The following is an 18,517-nucleotide window of genomic DNA, read 5'->3' as shown; positions in this document are numbered from 1 at the left end:
ATCAAACACACCTCAGTAAATGAAGACTTACTTTGAAATAAATCCTCCACTCTCACATTTCTTCCGAGCGTCAGTGTTCTCAGGGAAAAGCAGCTCTGGGCGATGAAGGACATCCACCAGCACTGACAGCTCTGCTTGGACCAGGGGCCTCAGACGGTCCTCAAGTGCTGACACGATATCCTACAAAGCATTTCAGGGACATACAACCAGAGCTCAGACGAAATCTGCTTTCACTGGAAAAGTCTTTAGACAGTGGCCTCAACAGTGAAGATTATTATATACATAAAAATAACATATGATACTTTGTCTCTGGAATGGAAAATTAATACACTCAGTCTAATATCTCTCAGTAATCTATCTTCACCACCAGCAATGGTTACCCTCAAAACATGTGCAAGATTGTTGATGATAAAATGTCAGAGTAACCTGTGGTAAAGTTATGCTCTGCCACGTCTCACCTCTTTGCAAGCTTTCTGCAGATGATAGGGTAAAAAAAATGTGCAAAAAAGTTCAAGTGAAATTATTAGTTGAAAGCTGCTGGTATGGTCCAGTGGTGATTTGAGTCTCTTGTGGGCTCTTTAATAATTAAAACCACATATGGCATATAATTTATTCACACAGCTGCCAGAAGATAAATCAATATCCAAAAATGCAATTGCACTAAACCAGGGGTAGGCAACCTTTTCCATGACTCAAGCCACTGTAAGATACACTCATGCCCCAAGTGCCAATGCTTGCTTCTTTCATAAATTCATTGACAATCGATAGAAAAGTCTCATTGAATGGTTATCCATGCTAAGCTATGCAATGAGAAATTGTATAACTTCCTCCTGTTGCCTGGTTTTTAACAGGACAGAAAGTTTTGAATGTGTTGTTTAGTTTTGCATACTTTGCTAACACTGTTTTTCGTGTTTGGTCTAAAAAAAAAAGATGCTGCCCACTTGATGTCCTAACATACCACACTTTCATAGCAAAGGGAGCATATTGTTCGATCTTCAGCCATCTCTGGCAATAAATCCATACTCACTACTCCAACTATGTTGGAAAGAATGACTGGAACTTGGTATGTTTACCTTGATAACACCGCTAAATGGACATTAATGCGAGCTAGCAGACTGACCTTCCAGGAGATTTGTGGTGACGCACTTGCAAGATACACCCTCGCACTTGTAATGTCATGATTTAATCCAGGGGTGGCCAACCAGTCAGAGACCAAGAGGTACTACTACTACTACTACTACTACTGTGGTACTACAAAGAGCCACAAAAAATGTGGTCTCGCAAATGCACTTCCTCTCACACATGAACAAAATTACATGAAATGAAAATGAATTCATTTGCGATTTTCAAAGCAAGTTTTGTTGTGTTTGTCAGCAAATCAAATTTGCACTTGGAGCCATGTGAAAGACAAATTTCTGTTTTTACTGCAGAAAAGACAAAGTTCCATCTATCAATCTATCTATCTTTCTATGAGCACATGAGCGATGAGAGAAGTACATGAGATGTAGAGAAGAGAAACTGAAACTTAAGTATCAATCTCATCATCACATGCGGCTTGCGAGCCACAGGCTGGCCACCCCTGATTTAATCTATTATTTAACATAATTTGTTATTTTTTATTCAATATCATTTTTAGTGTGCTCAATTTTTTCAAAGAGTTATATGGAATAAAACACAATAGTTGCATTGTTATTTGTTCATCTTATGCTCTGCCTCATTGTAACTATTCTTTGTGTGCCAACATAAATAGCCTCACATGCCAGCTATGGCACCCATGCCCTATGTTGCCTACCCCTGCTCTAAACCAACTCAAGTAATGTATCTAAGTAAGATTGAATCATAGAATCAAACTAAATTAATTAGATTTTTTTTAAAAAAGAATAAATTATATTAATAAAAATACTTTGTATCTTTCAGCCTACCTGTAGCCTTTCAATGATGTTTCTGTAATCTTTGCAGGTGGTCAGTCCTGAGTCTCGTCTTGAAGTGTTCTTGGCGGACAGCCTCCAGCTGAGGATACTCTTCTGCACAACATTATTAGACTTGACAAAAAGGTTGTTCACCTGGCTGTCCAAGTCCACTGGGATGGCAATGGCCCTGCTTTTAGCTGTGAAGTAAAAAGAGGGCACGTTTCCATTCATTGCTTTTAACATGTGCCACAGAGCGCTCTCTGTGAGTCTTGACCGTGCAGCTTACCAACGTCTGATAGCACTTTGATGCAGGCCTCCACTGATGCCTTCTGAACAGGGTTGAGCCAGTTACAGTGGTACACCCTGAAAACTCCCTGAAGTAGCTGAACAAATACCGGCTGGCGAGTCTGTAAGACAGAGAAATAACAAATGAAAAGAAACCAGCACAAAAAGAGACAAACCAACAAGAGGGAAACGCAAACTGTTCAGGGTGGAACGAGGAGGTGAACATTGAATAAGAGTCTAATTTCTATCAGAGAAACTATTGTGGTCCTGTTTAGGTTGAAATAATAATTCAACTACTGCACCTATAGGGGCAGGGTCTACAGCTTTAGGTCCAACAAGTCAGCTGTCCATAATCATGGGGTCCCAACACTAAATCTCAAGGGGATGAATAAAATCTACCACCCAGACAAAAAAGCTGGCCCAAACCCTTGAGCATTATAAATACCTCAGTTATCTTTCCAAAAATGGCTGCCTGTCATGAAAAAAGGAGAACCACAGGATGTATAAAACATCTCTTTATAAGAATAACAGAATATCAATTGGACAGATTAATGGGATACCACACCAAAAAGTTACTCTTCCAGGAGCTTCGCAAACTATAGCTCTGCTCACAGGTAAGAGGGGAAGTTGTGAACAACAAGACATCACTATATGAAGGTCAAAGAAACAAAGGAACCATGTTGCTTGCAAACACTGGAAAACCTTAAGCAACACACCCACAGATCCAGGAATGAAGAAGTCTATTAGCTAAACTGACTTAGCTAAAACCATCAGCACCCACACAGTGAAGACACTTCACTAAACTCAGAGACTGTAGATGAGCACTGGAGGGTTAGGAAAGAATCATGTGGGAGAGCCATCATTACTTACATACATATGGCGTGCCATCTATGCAAAAAAAAAGAACCGATTTTATTGACTATAGCCACAAAATACTGAGGGTTTTCTCTGTCAAACGACTGAATCTGAGGAAATCAATTATTGAAACAGGCAGCTTGAATTATGTTTGCTGTATTTCTCAGTCAAGATTACCTGCAGGCTTGTGCTCTGGTCAGAAAATGGAGAGCTAAAAAAACATGTGACAATGCTCATGACTGTCTCCGTTACATAACGCTCCAGCGTGGTATCCGCATGTTTCCTGTCACTGGTGTTGTTGCACACCTATAGTAAGGACAGAGAAGAAATTAGGATGACGCACAGCCACTGGATCACACTTCCTGCATGTGGGCAACAGGTAACATATGTTCACTGCATGCTGTGTTCACATAATCATCAAAACCAATGACATAACATAAAGCAGGAGAGCATTCTTCATGTATTGATTCACAGTCCAAACCCACTCAGTTTCTTTTCTGACGTGTATCAAACACATCGAGGCTCACCCGACAAATGTCCACCAGGAAGTTCTCAAACAGCTTCCACATGTGGTTGGAGGTGTAAATCTCCTTCATCTCCACTTCTGTGTCAACATAACAGTGGTTCAGGAAGTTGATGTAGGCAATCTTCACCTGAAAAAGAAGGAAAAAAATCCAGTGCTTTCATTTTTTTTCAAATAGGAGTTGCTCAGAATGAATGGACAAGATCCAGGTTTCAAAAACCTTCAGTGACACATGTATCAGGTAAACAGCTTCCATCTAGCAAGTTGTATTAGTGCCTTGGGATTTTATTGCAGGCTGAAAATGAGCAAAACTAGCAGGTATGTTTGTTATATAAGAATTACTACAAAATATGTAGAATTTATTCTGCAGTCAAGCATCTTTCAGCTAGACAGTTGATGGTTTGATCCCATCACATCAGTCACGAGGACAAAAAGTGTCTTTGGACAAGGCACGTAATCCCAAAGAGCCCCCAGTGACACGGCCAGCAGTGTGTGAACAAGGTTAGCTAATAATGATAGTCTACTACTTCAGCTGTCTTTGCCATGAGTGTCTAAATGTGGTGTGCAAGAGTGAAGAGGTGCTTATGGTGCCATTTCACCATTCATACTTCTGGCATCATGACAATGAGCTTTTCATGAACAGTGAGCTGAATCTGACCGATTTTAAATGTTTAATAGTTTAGTTTAGTTTAGTTTGTTTAGGTCACTTTGATCACAAAAACTTATATACACAATGAAGCGAAAATAAACATGTATTGAGTTATATTATTTCTGCATTAACATCAAACAGTAAACAGCAACAAAACAAGGAAAAAGAAATCAACACAACAAATAACAAAACATGACCAAAAAGGTGTAGGCAGAAGCCTTCACTTATTTCACCTGCCGTTTTCAAACTCATCTTCTGCTCAGCTTACTTTAGATTTATGTAGAACAATAAGGTAAATATAACTAAATTCTCCACCACAGGTCAGAAACATTTTGATCAATACCCATGATTACTCAGATACCGATGAAAAATCAGTGTAACGACTCCTCATGGTTTAACCTGTAAAAAACCTTAAAGGTAACATCTCCAGGAATTTTCGTTACTTGTTAATAAACACAACATTAACACTGGGCTCCTCCCTTTTGGCTCAGTGCCAGAGGCAGCACACACCCACTGCCTCCAACTGTGACTACATGAACACAGTCACTAGCGTGGCGACCACCTGCAGCATCCCATTTCTACGTGGGAGAGACTCAAGAGCCATGCACCTGACTTGGCATGTTAGCATAAGCAAACCACTGGGTTATCTGACACATACCTGGTTAGCAGAGAGCCAGCTCACACCGCTCTTGGGCCGAGCTGCTCTCCAAGTAACTGAGTGGAAGTCAAGCTTGGCTTGGCCTTGCTCAGGAAAAATCTTGGCAAACTGTTTGGCATTTTGTTTCACTTTGGTTGTGTATTTCTTAGACAGCTGATCAATCGGTGCTGATTTTCCTTAATTTTGGGAGATTGGTGATCGGCCCATCCTGACATATGAGACTGATTTTATATACCTCTGGGAAGGTCATTGGCCAGCCATTGTTGCTTTTTGCTCTGAGACCTGAAGCTCAGGACACTTTATTGGTTGTTTAAGTTAAAACATAAAGATTTTATTGTTTCAAAGGTATTGTTCAATGTTTTTCAATAAAATAAGATTGGAACATTGAAGGTATATGCTGTCAGTAGTATTGGCCCAATATAGGTATCAGCAGGTCAGGCTTTTTAAAGATTGGTGATCGGCCAGAAAATTGTGATCTGTACACCCCCAGTATTTCTTGTTCTGTGCTATGTCCACTGTAGTAACCACTCAGGATAGCTTCTTCCACTCTATGATAATCAACACGCAAAGTCACCGCCCAGAAACGTCCTGAAACAACCAAAACATCAACATACAGGGGGTTTGAGGTAGACACACAGATTGACACGTGTATAAAGAGGCCCAGAAGTGATAATTGAGTAGGATCATTTTTTTGAAAGCTGACTTTTTTTCTGAAAGTCCCACAGACTCCACCTTTAACCTCTACTGATGGGTCCATGTGACATAATGAATAGCCTCTATTTTATAAAGCACACAAATGAGGTTATAGAGGTCGGGAAAACTGCACTACAAAGGAAATTGCCTCTGTCCTCTGTGCAGCAGCTGATGGCAGAGATCATCTGATTCACTAACACTGGCCCCATCCAGTTAGAGAGACATTTTTAACATCTGAGAAGGTGCTAAATGTCTTGAAGTATTTATTGGTGATTTCACACTCAAATTTACCAGTAATCGTGCAAACAATTCCCCCTCTGGGTGGCCTCAAAAATTATTACAACATGATCATGACCATGATCTGATCCTGATATGGAGGCAAAAAAGGTCAGTACTTTAAGATCTGTCAGGTGTTCTAATAATTTTTGCCTTCTATGTAAAGGGAATTTAACAATCGTGTTATCAATATTACTATGAGGTGTTAAATTCATGTGGTGCATTATGTGGCTCAACCCTGTCATACACTGGGACAGAGCTTCCACTTGTGTGCTTTATCTGGACAAGCTGTGAAGTCATAAATAGAGTGTTTTTTATTACATCTGTCAGGCATCAACAAGCATTCCCCTCCTCATTCAGCTCATCATGTATCTCAGATCTACTGGGATGAGGGCTATGTGCAGATGCTGATGTCTAATCTCCAAAACATGGCACAAAAAAGGTCGAACTGTAGGCCTAGTGAAATGGACCTTAAAGAGCAGATAGCAAGAGTAAACATAGCACAATTTTTGATTCTATCTGCAGCATCAATATGTTGTTAGTGAAATGACCGCTGAGTGATTAGTTCACATTTGACAGTAGTATAGCCTGTTGGTTGTACAGGTAAATCAAAAGAAAGAAAAATATGTCATTTTTAGCTGCCCTTTAGGAAATGAGAAGAAATTTCAAGGAGTGTTAAGATATTATTTCAAAAATAACCTGTTTAATCATTTTTAACGTGGTTGATTTTATATTACCAAACTGTGTAATTTATACTGTCTAGGTGCAATTTGTCCTTTTATTTTATTCAAGTCTGTGCTCATCTGATTTACTTAACATATTTGTGGAAAAGTGTCTGGTTAATTAAATTGAGTCAGACAGAAATAGCTGTAATTTGGTTATAACCATTACATTACAACCCATGTGAGCCCAAGGATCATATTAAACTATTGTGGAAAAAAAAATCAGTTCAGGTGAGAATAAATCAGACTGTTTGTTCGTACCTCGGGGATACAGTCTTCATGAGTGACGACACGAACAATGTCATCCAGAGGCAGCAGAGAGTTACACTTGATCTCAGTGTACACGTTCTTGCCCTCAGTGCACACAGCCAGCAGCTCCACCAGGTGTATGTGGTACATGAGAGGACTGTTTTCATCCATACGGTCTCGCTCTGAACGCATCATCTGGACTAAGGTCTGGAACGAAGCACGGTCGTTGTAGAAGACCAGGACATCCTCACCGGAGTTCACAAGCTGAGTGAGGAAAAGGCCCAGAGGAGGAAACAGTCTTCATATCAAAACCATTACAGCAAATCAGCCACTCAATATAGACAGCTACAGAAAACATGATTCAGCAGATCATATCAGAACGAACCTCTGCCATGACGATGTCCTGACACTTCTTGATGAACTTGTTCTCTGCCTTCACAATGGTCTGAAGGAACTTCAGGTACTGGACGTGTCGGCCGTGACTCTCAGTACAGTGAACAAAGTGTTGAACCACACGTTCATTGATCTCACTGCACAGCTGGAAGTTGTTCATGAAGATGTGCTGCATGGTGACTGCCTCCAGGATCTGAAGAGTTGGGTCAGGCATGGAGAAAAATTCAGTTTGGAGGGAAAAAAAATTATGTGTTCAGGTTGCTTATCAACTCAAGAAATTAACTCACAGTAGTTTGTTGATATTCCGGTTATACTTACCCCAGGGTTAAGGAATAAATTGATATGTTTATGGAGAAGAGCCTGATTCTGCTGATTCCCTGCACAGAAATTCTGCAGGAACTCGTGAGCCAGTTTCATGATCTCCTGCATTCGGACATCCTCCCCCTGATTGAGATAAACAGAGTCAGACTCTCTTTCCTTACTTTTCATTACTGGCAAACCGGATATGCACAAGCTTTTCAGAGCTTTAAGGGTCTATTTGTCTACATGTTGGGGTGCTCTACCTTCTCATAGGGGATCTGAAGGAGCTCCAGAACCACACTGTGAGCTCCCATGTTCCTCAGAAGCCGCTGTTGCTGTTTCTTGCTCTTCTTTCCTGAACTTCCCTCCTGAACACAAAGCCTACTGAGACGGAGCAAGATCTATGTCACACACAGACACACACACAAACACACAAACAAAAGAGATTTTAATGAAAGGAAACAAGTCACCAACACAAAAAGGTAAAAAATTTAAAAAAGAGAAGATTGTACCTCTTTCACAACCCTGTAGTTGTAACTACTTGTGCTTTCTGATTTGTCCTTGTCTGATCCATGTGAGTCTCCCTTTAAAAAAGCAGCAATAAGGTAAAGATGTCTCGTAGCATTAGCCACACCATCCAGTTTTAAAAATATAACACCTTACCTTCTTTTTGTTGTCAGACTCTGAGGGTCCCTCTCCATCCATCCCATCCTCCCCCTGCCTCTTGTAAACCCACAGTTCAGATTTCTCCACAATAGAACGCAGCTGGTCCAGATCTGACTTGATCTGCTTGTAATTATCCACATCCTGACTGGTCACAAGCAACTGGACCTGATGTTGGATAAACAGCATTGGTTTTATTTCAATCTTAAACATTTTTTGTTCTAATTCACAGTTTTGCATTTGTGTAGAGTGTTTCTCTCATTGCTGTTTGCAAAGTTGGAGAAGCATCGTAACCTACTTGTTTGAAGGCCATGAGAACCTCCTGTCTTTGGCTGAAGTGTCTGAAGAGCAGGTGAAGCGCTCCAGACACAAGAGGAGGGTAATCATGCATGGTGAGATGCAGCAGGACTCTTAAGAAGGTACGACCACCATGGTCATCCAGGTCCAGTGGAGTGTTTTCCTCGCTAAAACACCACAAAGTAGAAAAATGAAACAAACTCGTCTCACTTCATCCTACTTCTAACTGATTACAGAGGTCTCAAAAACTGTGAGATTACCTTCCTCCAAAGATCCCCTCGGCCTGTTCTTCAATGTTCTCAAAGTCCAGATTACCTAAAGGGTTTGTAAAAGTGAAGATCAACAAAAGGAACAACTCAAACTATTTCTGAGTCTCTTTTTTTCTCTTTGTTCTTGTCTTTGTACCCTTTTTGTTTTGTTTTGCTTCTTTGTTTTGCGTGTATATGGATCCCCGTTTGATACAGGAGTACCTTTGTTGAGGTGTTATGGGGATGCCATCTGGATAAGGTGGGGGGTTGGTGTTGGGTTTATAATGTTTGTAAGGAATGCTGTTATAATCATGTCAATGATCTCAATATAGAAAAAGGATAAGTTAAGTTATATAATTGAGGTTAAAAGTGATGATCATAAAAGTTGTTCCAAAATAATTTCAGAAAAACTTAAAAATGATAACATTTTTTGTTAGGCTTTTACATCAAAGCAGAGGTTTTACATGTCATTGAGAAGAAATTGCAAGTGAAACAAGCAGTGGCCAAAACAAAGGGTCTGAAAAGCTCCTCGGGGATTTAAGCCCGGTTTCCACCAAGCGGTTCAGTTTGGCTCGCATTTTTTGGCATTTCTATTGACTTATCCAGGGACAGATTTCCAAATAACCAAGACGAGACGACCCGCTTTTTGGGACCCTTCTGTAGGGGCGCCAGACTAAATGGATCTGATCCTGGAAAGTGGAGCTAAAACACTGCAGAGCATTGATTGATGGAAAGAGCCGTCATTGAATGTGCGACAGCAGCTGTATTTCTCCTCACAGCACACAGTCTTCTCTGAAAAAGGACTTGATTGAACTTTGTAACAAAGAGCCAAATGCCAATCGCAAAGAAAGGGGAAGAGCTCAATGTCTCTCACAGCTGCTCTTTGTTTACTGTGTCATGTTTTTCTTCTTTGTTGGATTTATTTGCAGGGTACCCTGTGTCCAGCTTGCACACCCCCTGCCACGAACGGGCACGGTTGGATGTGGAAACACAAACGGGACCAGGCTTAAATGAGCCAACAAGTACCAAACCGTACTGATCTAAACCAGACTGCTTGGTGGAAATGGGGCTTTATGTTCTCAAATGTGACTTAGAACATTTCTGTTTTTATCCTGGTGAAAAAAAAATAGCCATAGAGTTTGCCATTAGAAATGTCTATAAAACACAACAATGGTGTCATACCTGGCATCTGACCTGGGACATTGTTGGCTCCGTTCTGACTGGCAGAGATGTCCCCTTGTGGGTTGTTTTCATCAAACTCACGTTTGAAAATACAAAGCAGGCAGGAGATCCTGTAGTCCAGTCGCACATTCAGAATAAACTACAGGAAAAGAAAGTAAGTTAGGGTATGAACGAGAAACCAAACTTTGCATCCAGTTTCCTGATGTCTCACCTGAAGGATCTCAATGACCTTCAGCTTGGTGTCCATAACCATGATGTCTTCTCTCTCTGGCTCAGTCTGAGTTTTGACCACATCTCCCTCAGGCTGATGCGTTGGTGTAGTGGGCAACAATCCCCCACCTCGCAGCACCACCTGTGTCATCAGCTCCCCAACTCCATGGATGGACTTCATCACATTGCTGCCTGTGACAGTTCATGCAGGAAAAAATCAAGAAAACAATCATGGTCCCACCTGATTCACTATGTATATGAGAGGTCACTGTGAATTAATCATTAATTCAAGTTGTTGTTTGACCAGATAAATACCTTCACACTGAAATCCTTCTGACTTAATGTGAAGTGAAGCAAACTCAGCCTAAGTGTTTTCAATGTTTACCTTTGCTTTCCTCTCCCTTCTCGATATTTTTGATGGGGTAAATGGTGCTGACATGGACACAGTCTAAAATGTTCAGTAAGATCTTTGTCAGTCGAAGCAGGTCGCTGAAGTTGTAGAAACCAAAGTATATGAGGTTCCTTGCCAGGTTCACAACCTACGGACAAAAAAAAAACATCTTTTAGATTTGTGAAGACAATGTGACTTTTCTTTTTCTAACAGTATCCTCAAAAAAGTCTTACCTCAAAGGTAAGCTTGTTTTTCTCCTTGTCAGAGAAAGGAATGTTTTGTGACACCACCTCTCTCAGGTAATTCTCCACAAAATCCATTGTGAGGCAGAAGCGCTCTTTGATTTCATCTCTCGTGGTCCCATCATTGTCATAGCTGAGTATTTAAAGGAAAATGCATCTGAGCGAGCTGTGTTTTCTTAACCATGACACAAGACAACTTGATGGTTAATTGAAGAAACTTACTCATCAATAGAAATCTGTGAAGGAATTTCTGACCAAAGGCGGGCGTATTTGACGGGTGTGACCTGCTCCTGAGGGTCCCGGTCCACATGCATATGCAGCATTAGGCGGCAGAAAGACGCCCGCAGGTCAAAGGGCAGGTCTTCATCTGACATGCTGCGCAGGATCAAGTCCACATCCAGCTGACCAGAGATCTTGTTGATGGCCAGATACTGACGATCGAGACACATCCTTGCAAAGAGGTTCAACTGACACCTGTAAGGGAATATTAAGGGTATGTTCAGAGTTATAAATCATATTTCAATTTAGCACTCCAATGTGTAACTTAAAGGCAGAAAAATGTTTGATATGATGCGGGAACTTTTCATAATGACACTTAAACTTTCGCCTCCTTTAAAGGCTGACTTTCTGAGCCTGCAACGTGAATTGACAGCAACCACAATTCACACTTTGGGGTCATTATGTAATCCGTCAAAAATAATTTTACATTAGTGTTTGTGATGATGACGAGGTGTAATCAAATCCATCTCACCTGTAGTAACTGACCACTTCCTGGTCATCTTTCTGACCCTCCTTCGCATCCTGGGCCAGCTCTCGGACACTCTTACTGCGGATCTCCTTTCCATTGTCCTTCCAGAACAGCCAGACCTCCTCTTCATCCTCTGCCTCCATCGGACTCTCTCCGTTCACAGGTATCTCAATCTCAAACCTCGATAGGACCAATCTGGTGAGCAACAAAAGCATCATTTACAGGTTCTCGTTGCAGTTTTGCTAACATTCTTGACCTTTGTAAAATAAAGATAAACTTACTTGGTTTCGATGAGGATGTCAGCATTAGTGGGGTCCAGGACTGCATTGCAGATGAGCTCCTGTGTCACAGGGATGGACTTTTGCATGGACACACAAAGATCTGAGAGGTAGTCCAAGAACCTGGGTACAAACATTAAACATTGAAACTTCTACCAACATGTTACACATCCTCTCTTAAACTGTGACCAATAAGAACTTCTCATTTTAAGGTTTTGGATTAGGCTGATATTCATATCATTTATCATTGCCAGCCCTATACAGAACTTAATCACCACTCAAGGACATATCCACGGCTCAAATAATTCCTGTCATTACATTTCCAATGAGCTTTTAAACAAAGATGGACACGGTTTCACAGTTTTTTGCCATCAAATGCACAGTTTAATGCTTTTTCCTTCCCACAAGCCTTACCTGGGCTCTCTGTTCTTCCTCACTAGAGTAACAAATGTGTCTATCTCAGCAGCGGTGATGTGTTTTTCCAGTAACTTCCGGTTGTTGTGGAGCAGTGCTGTTATTGTGTCTTCTGCCAGGACATCGTATCCTATCTGCTTCTGCATGAAGCGGAACTGTTTGGCGATGTATTCCTGAAGACAGAAGGAATAATTGGATTTTAATTCCATGGATGGAGACATAAGATCAGGGGTCAAAAAGGAGTTGCTGTGCCCACCCACCTGATTCTTCCTGTAATCCTGCTGGGAATGGCGTAACACTCTGTAGCAAAGCCTGCAAATATGTCTAAAAGGTGCATGACGCTGGTCTCCAAGCTCCTCCAGCCGCAGCATTGGACCATCACCGCTGTCTGTGAAAGGGGCTTGGAGAAGTTTGAAAATCTGAAATGAAATGAAGAAGCTTAATACCCACAAAAGTGCTCATTGGAAAACTGCTCTGCAGTGCAGAAAAAGTTTGAGGTGTCCGACCAACCTGCTTCAGGATGTTCTGCTCTCTCATGAGTTTCTGTCTTTCCCTGTTTGGTTTGTTGACCATGATCTCCAGAACATCCTGCCCACTGTTGGGGATGTCCACCACAAAGAAAACTAGATCTTCCAGGAGCTTGGTCACAAATCTGAAAAGATATACACATCAGTAAAAAAGTCAAAGACAAACAAAAAGCATGACCAAGGTCTCCTTGGTTTCATTTCATCTCTTCTGGACAAATAAAAGCCTATGGACTCCACTTCAGGCTGGCTCAGGCTTGTGCCAGCTCTCAGGGCTGATATAGGCTCAGACTGCAGAGGAACTAGCACACTAAGACCCTGTCAACTTCATCAGTCTACATGTCTCTGACTTCAAGTCTTCATGTCCCATTTGAGTTCCTTATCACGCATGCCCTGTCTCAGAGGTGTCTCTGTCTCAGTGCTACAGACTACCAGACATCCACAGCTACAGTCTCACAGTTACTGATCTCACCGTTATGATACAACTGTTAATCTTGAAGCTTTTTGCTTAAATTAACAGTATCATTCCTACCCCTATCATGATCATCACCGTCATTTCAATACTAATACTGAACCTGCTGATTCTGTCATTGATATTAGGATGAGTCCATTGGCGTTAACTTGCTATTCAGAGCACATACTTTGAGTTTTCCTCACTAGTGTTACTTATTGGATGATGCAAGGTGCTGTAATCATGGTGGATTAAGTTATTCTTTTATGATATGATGAGACTGCATCTTTTCTTGATGTTGGGTCTTTGCCATCAGTGTGAAAAAGTATCTTAATTTCACCATAAATATTTGTTTGAATTAGGGCAGTATATATAAATATTCACCAATGGGGAGAAACATAGTAACATCACATACATCATACCTTATGATTTAGCTAACATACCTTCTTTCATTTTGTGTAATGGTGCCCTTTTCAAGTTTTCCAGCAATGGATGCTAACACTTTGCTAGCATCATTGGCAAAGTCTAAATCTCGCACTTCTGCTGGAGGAACGGGCACAATGGCAAAAGCTTCCTTGTCTTCTTTCACTGCAGAGGTTCCAATCTGGAAAAAAAATTACTGTTTTTAGTTTATCTGATCAGAAAACACCAGCTGTGTTATTGTTTTTGACCTCAACCGCTCACCCGTAACATGACAGGTTTCTCTTCTTCCTTGTCAATGGGGTTGTTGGTGCTGTGAACCCACGTGTTGGTGCACAGATGTCGTAGCCTCACATATGAGCTCCTGGAGGTGGCAGAAAACATTTCCCAGAAAGATTAATTTTATATTGATCAGATCAACAGAATCACACAAGGTGTCATTGTGCTACAAACGGTGACATTTCTTATCAAAGTGGCTGCTTACACGTTACACTACATGACCTTTAACAACTACTTATCCTATGAAATATTAAACGTATCTTCTGATGAACAGAAATAAACATGAGCACAGAAGACGACTCAATCTATCAGAACAATATAGAACAACAAAAAATAAAAACGCTGAGATAGACTTGGGGTTGTCAGAGACACAGGGATGTCTTTTTGTCTCACATATAATTGCAAGATAATATTCAAATCCCTATCCTAGAAGAGAGCTGGATAGCACAACAGTAAAACACCTACAGTTTCCGAAGGCCTCATAAATGTTGATAACAAATTCATAAAGCAATGCTTTCCTGAAACAGTGCCAATGTAAAAGGAAGATCACGTGCATGCAGAGATAAGGTTATTGCATGTTGCATTAGACAGTTATAACAAAATGAGAAGTGATCAATATGTGCAAACAAGACGACAGGAAGATCATGTTGTTTACAACTTCCTCAGTCGAGTGTATGGCATTACATGTTGGCCATTACCCAACAAGACAGTGTTATCTGTCCATCAGCACTGCACCTTTACACCAAGTAAAGTCTAAGCCAACTTCATCTTTCCTGTCCTCTTCACGTGTGCAACAGGGTGTGCGTGTGTGTGTGTGTCTGTGTGGCTGGTCAGTCCTTGCACACAGACAGGAGACTGTAGCTGTATTCTTGGCAGGTGTTACGTAAAGGCCTACTGAAGCTAACAAGCTTACCTTTGTGTACCGGTTCTCCTGGGCATTAATAATTAGTCCCCTGGCTACAGTTAGAGGGACGGGGTTATTTCAGGTAGCATGGGAGGTGCCTGCAGTGATAGCATGCAGCATGAAAGCACACACCTGACCATGGGACACAATGGAGGCTTCAGAAACGTGAAGAGCCTGTTTTAATCTCATGTGCAGCTGACAGGGACAGATGTACTTTGGTAATTTTAGAAGTATATCCTCTTACCAAATACTACCCAAAAAGTATAGGAAAAAAAACAGGGGCTCTGAGGTGACATATAGAAAATCTAAAAATGACAGGTCACAGGTTGGCAAACATATCATGACACAGCTTGATTGAACCTGCTTTTATCAACAGGTCATGTCATAATTTTGAAAAAGTCTAAATCACTTAATTATCAGTGTGATATGCTTCTCTCCTGCTATTACACTATTCACACCAAGTGTCTGCTGGATTTTTGTGTCATGCTGGGATTTAACTCTCTGTCTTTACAGAGGGGACCAGTAAGTTGAAATTTAAAAAACGTGCAGAAACATGCACACAAAGCATAAACAACAGGTATTTTTAGAGCTGTATCCTTCCCTTGACTAAGCCTGACTCCACGCTCATCCTCACCTTTCCACCTGTCAACCTTTTCTCAACTTTAACCTCAAGCTTACAACTAGGCAGAGATTAGTTTTTACATTACTTGTTTCCGACTGTGTGCTACACAAAGTGTGCTTGCCTTTCTCTTTCTCTTTCTGTGTGTGCGCTCGCATGTGTTTGTGTGTCAGTAACCGCCTGCATTACAGAGCAGGGGAGAAACTTAAATGCATGGACATGAGGCAAAAGTAACACCCTGTCATGTAAATTAGATAAATAACAACAGGCTGTTTAGTCTTTTAAATAAAATAAGGTAAAGAACTGATCTATAAGAAAAATTGCATTGCTGCTTCAATTTCTCCTCCAGTTAAAGTTGTGAATGAGTAAACACCACCAGAAGACAACTCACTCAGCAGCTTTTCTTTTTAAGAATGATAAATAACACAAGACTGTTTAGTCTGTTTGATAAGATAATAAGGTATGGACCTGGTCTATGACAGAGGAAAGGCATTAGTGCTTTAATTTGCCTTCATCTCAAATCATGAATGAGGAAACTGTGACTAAAAATGGACGACTGGCCCAGCAGCTTTCCTTTTCATCAGTGACTGTTTCTCACACTCATCGTTGGTCACTGTAGCCCGGCCTCTGGCCCCCTATGTAGTCGGTGCTTTGTTGGTGCTCAGTTCTGGCCCAGCAAAGAGTTGGTCCTTGCCAAGCACCAGTTTTAAGCATCTGGAACCAGTTGTTTGTTGGTGGGAACACAAAGAACCAGTGCTTAGCCATGCACTGGCCTGGAACTAGCACCAGCACCAGTTAGGTGGAAAAAGGGTATGAGCGCACAGAATATCCCCAAGCATCTGATCTTGACCTAAATATTGTGAAAATAGGTGCCAAAAACCTCTCTACACAGGCAGTATCTTCTTCTGCTATGTGATTCAAAGACTGGACAGAGGACATCTGAACAACAAGTAACAGAAAAAAACAGCTCATACCCAGAAATACTTAACTGCATGAAACAAAACAGTCTTTGACTATTGCAGAAACCAAGCAAACGCTCAAAACATTAAGGAATACCTCAAATGTAATGCTCTAAGTAATGCTTTAAATCAAATGAGAGTAAAAAGTTAAACATTAATAGTCTTGACATCTCTTGGGTAAACCTGATGAAGTAAATTCGTTTTTCGGTCTTAATCAATCTGCTTACAAACATCTGGATTCTCTGAAACAATGGAAATGTGTCCACTGAATGGATCTCAATCCAGAGGACCAGTGTCCTTGGCATTTAGTGTCACTTCTTAGTTTCTAATAATTATCATTAGAAGTTAAAATGTTTTATATCTTCAGTGTTTCAAGTTCAACTTTAGTCAATATGTGTTTATTTTTAACTCTGAATATGTAGGAAATAATGCAGATTCTTGTGTTTGTTGACAGCTATGATTGTTGCATAAGTCTGTGGTTGTTACGCCCTTCAAACAGTTTCTATCAATTGAAAAATGAACTGTCAGGTAGTTGTGTGAGTGGAGTGTATAATTTTATTTAATCTACTGTATACCTGGGCACCATGGAGTCACCTCCTCTTAGTGTGGTGGGATCCAGCTCAAAGATGGAGGATATATCCATGCCATCAGGAACTGGCACCAAAGTGTACATGATCTTCTCCTGCGGCGCTCGCAGACGACCTCGTAAAGCTTCATTATCCCCGTCAAGCTGAGGCGAGAACACATGTAGTGAGAGGAAGCACAGCACCAGCTAAAATATGCATCAAAGTTCACAAAATTAAAGAGCCACTGATTCCAAAGTAAGATGAGGCTGGAAGAATAGCAGAATGGCTCTTACTTCAGATTGAAAATATACTACACTCTTTTCTACACAAAAACTACAGGTGCAAACAAATTCATGATAGGATGATATACGTGTGTACAACACTGCCATCCAATGGTTCTTTGGTTATAATAAAGATGACAAGCAGCCCTGTGACAGGCTGATGACCTGTCCAGATTGTATCCTGCCTTTCCCCAAATAACAGGCAGCATAGCCTCTAGCTTCCTGTGACCCCAAAAAGGAAAAGCTTTTAAGATAATGAAAGGATGAACGGGTAACTTATCACCCAGTGTAAGTCGGCTCCTAGCAACATGAGAGTACCCAGCCAAAGACTGTCAGGGAAGTTTGACAACCAGATGCAGAGAATGATCGCATGAAGGTATGACAGAAGTTTTCACAAGCCAAGTAAAGATTGTAGAAAAGTACCTGAAAATTAAAAGGTGTAAAGTCCACCACCTGGAGCAGAGAGCAAAGATGCAGCACAGAATTGAAGAGATTAGATCAATAGCAGTTCAGCATAAAGCATTAACTTACTAAGCACTCAGAATGAGAGACCAGGTCTTACCGAGGACCGCTGCTCAGCACTCTCCTCCTCAAAGTCTTGATTAACCTGGAAAAACATGTGCATGTCAAAATCCTCTACATCATCAGGAGCCAGGTTATTAACTCTATTAATTTCACTAATGGTCATAGGTCAAACCATGTCAGAGTATTTCAGTGATCAAACTTTCTGATACTTTTCAAGATAACCTTGGTATGAAAAGTGATATCTAAAGAATCAAAACACTTTAAAAAGGAAGGAGTTGACACAGACCTCACCCATCTCAGCAGCCATGTAACACCCTGTGGCCAAGTGTTTGAACCTGAACAGACTGTTCCAGTAGCCTGCACCTCCCCTGCATGGATCATGATGGACCACCTGGTAGTGATTAAAAAAATGACACAATAAAAGTATGAATAAATCAGTAATAACTTACACTTAACTCTTAGTTTGAATATTTAGCGCTTTGACAAACTCTCTTCCATGTCTAGGATATTGTGCTATTATCCACCAATGACTTACACAACGGCAGATAGACATCAAATATATAATTAGCTTCTATTTAAGGATATGTTTTTCTAACCTCTATTTCCCACAGTGCTTTGCTGCTGGTTGCAGAGGTGGCAGATTGGCGGCCTGTTGTTCTCAGAAAAACATGCTGCTTCTTTCTGTGGTCGTCACAGGTGAGAAACTTTTCCTGTTCGGCATGGAACAGCCGCACGACATCACCCTGCAAACACACACACACACGCACACACACACACACACACCTCACATTTCATTGTTTTCT

General features: G+C 41.0%; 1 protein-coding gene across 6 annotated transcripts in view; it reads right to left on the bottom strand.

Annotated features, from left to right (window-relative positions):
• Nucleotides 1–18,517, bottom strand: part of itpr1b (inositol 1,4,5-trisphosphate receptor, type 1b) — a 104,732-nt gene that overhangs the window by 63,414 nt on the left and 22,801 nt on the right. For 4 of the 6 annotated variants that reach the window (XM_074678742.1, XM_074678758.1, XM_074678764.1 and 1 more), the window contains exons 9-38: nucleotides 18,311–18,457; nucleotides 18,001–18,105; nucleotides 17,752–17,796; nucleotides 17,613–17,642; nucleotides 16,918–17,072; nucleotides 13,846–13,945; nucleotides 13,605–13,765; nucleotides 12,697–12,838; nucleotides 12,447–12,605; nucleotides 12,187–12,359; nucleotides 11,776–11,895; nucleotides 11,498–11,689; nucleotides 10,969–11,220; nucleotides 10,738–10,879; nucleotides 10,499–10,652; nucleotides 10,115–10,305; nucleotides 9,904–10,042; nucleotides 8,734–8,788; nucleotides 8,475–8,640; nucleotides 8,177–8,344; nucleotides 8,026–8,097; nucleotides 7,777–7,914; nucleotides 7,532–7,657; nucleotides 7,206–7,406; nucleotides 6,833–7,084; nucleotides 3,578–3,703; nucleotides 3,228–3,356; nucleotides 2,197–2,317; nucleotides 1,923–2,107; nucleotides 32–180 (exon numbers count right to left, since the gene is read on the bottom strand). In XM_074678742.1, the coding sequence (XP_074534843.1) occupies nucleotides 32–180; nucleotides 1,923–2,107; nucleotides 2,197–2,317; nucleotides 3,228–3,356; nucleotides 3,578–3,703; nucleotides 6,833–7,084; nucleotides 7,206–7,406; nucleotides 7,532–7,657; nucleotides 7,777–7,914; nucleotides 8,026–8,097; nucleotides 8,177–8,344; nucleotides 8,475–8,640; nucleotides 8,734–8,788; nucleotides 9,904–10,042; nucleotides 10,115–10,305; nucleotides 10,499–10,652; nucleotides 10,738–10,879; nucleotides 10,969–11,220; nucleotides 11,498–11,689; nucleotides 11,776–11,895; nucleotides 12,187–12,359; nucleotides 12,447–12,605; nucleotides 12,697–12,838; nucleotides 13,605–13,765; nucleotides 13,846–13,945; nucleotides 16,918–17,072; nucleotides 17,613–17,642; nucleotides 17,752–17,796; nucleotides 18,001–18,105; nucleotides 18,311–18,457 (4,295 nt within the window). The remainder of the gene's footprint in view (nucleotides 1–31; nucleotides 181–1,922; nucleotides 2,108–2,196; nucleotides 2,318–3,227; nucleotides 3,357–3,577; nucleotides 3,704–6,832; nucleotides 7,085–7,205; nucleotides 7,407–7,531; nucleotides 7,658–7,776; nucleotides 7,915–8,025; nucleotides 8,098–8,176; nucleotides 8,345–8,474; nucleotides 8,641–8,733; nucleotides 8,789–9,903; nucleotides 10,043–10,114; nucleotides 10,306–10,498; nucleotides 10,653–10,737; nucleotides 10,880–10,968; nucleotides 11,221–11,497; nucleotides 11,690–11,775; nucleotides 11,896–12,186; nucleotides 12,360–12,446; nucleotides 12,606–12,696; nucleotides 12,839–13,604; nucleotides 13,766–13,845; nucleotides 13,946–16,917; nucleotides 17,073–17,612; nucleotides 17,643–17,751; nucleotides 17,797–18,000; nucleotides 18,106–18,310; nucleotides 18,458–18,517) is intronic. The other 2 variants (XM_074678750.1, XM_074678780.1) reach the window with 1 other exon arrangement.

This window comes from Halichoeres trimaculatus, unplaced genomic scaffold (assembly GCF_033239565.1).
Source record: "Halichoeres trimaculatus isolate MK-OKI-2021-1 unplaced genomic scaffold, fHalTri1.1 fHalTri1_scaffold_1, whole genome shotgun sequence".
In the NCBI taxonomy this organism is placed as follows: domain Eukaryota; kingdom Metazoa; phylum Chordata; class Actinopteri; order Labriformes; family Labridae; genus Halichoeres; species Halichoeres trimaculatus.
This window is presented reverse-complemented; position numbering and strand designations above follow the sequence as displayed.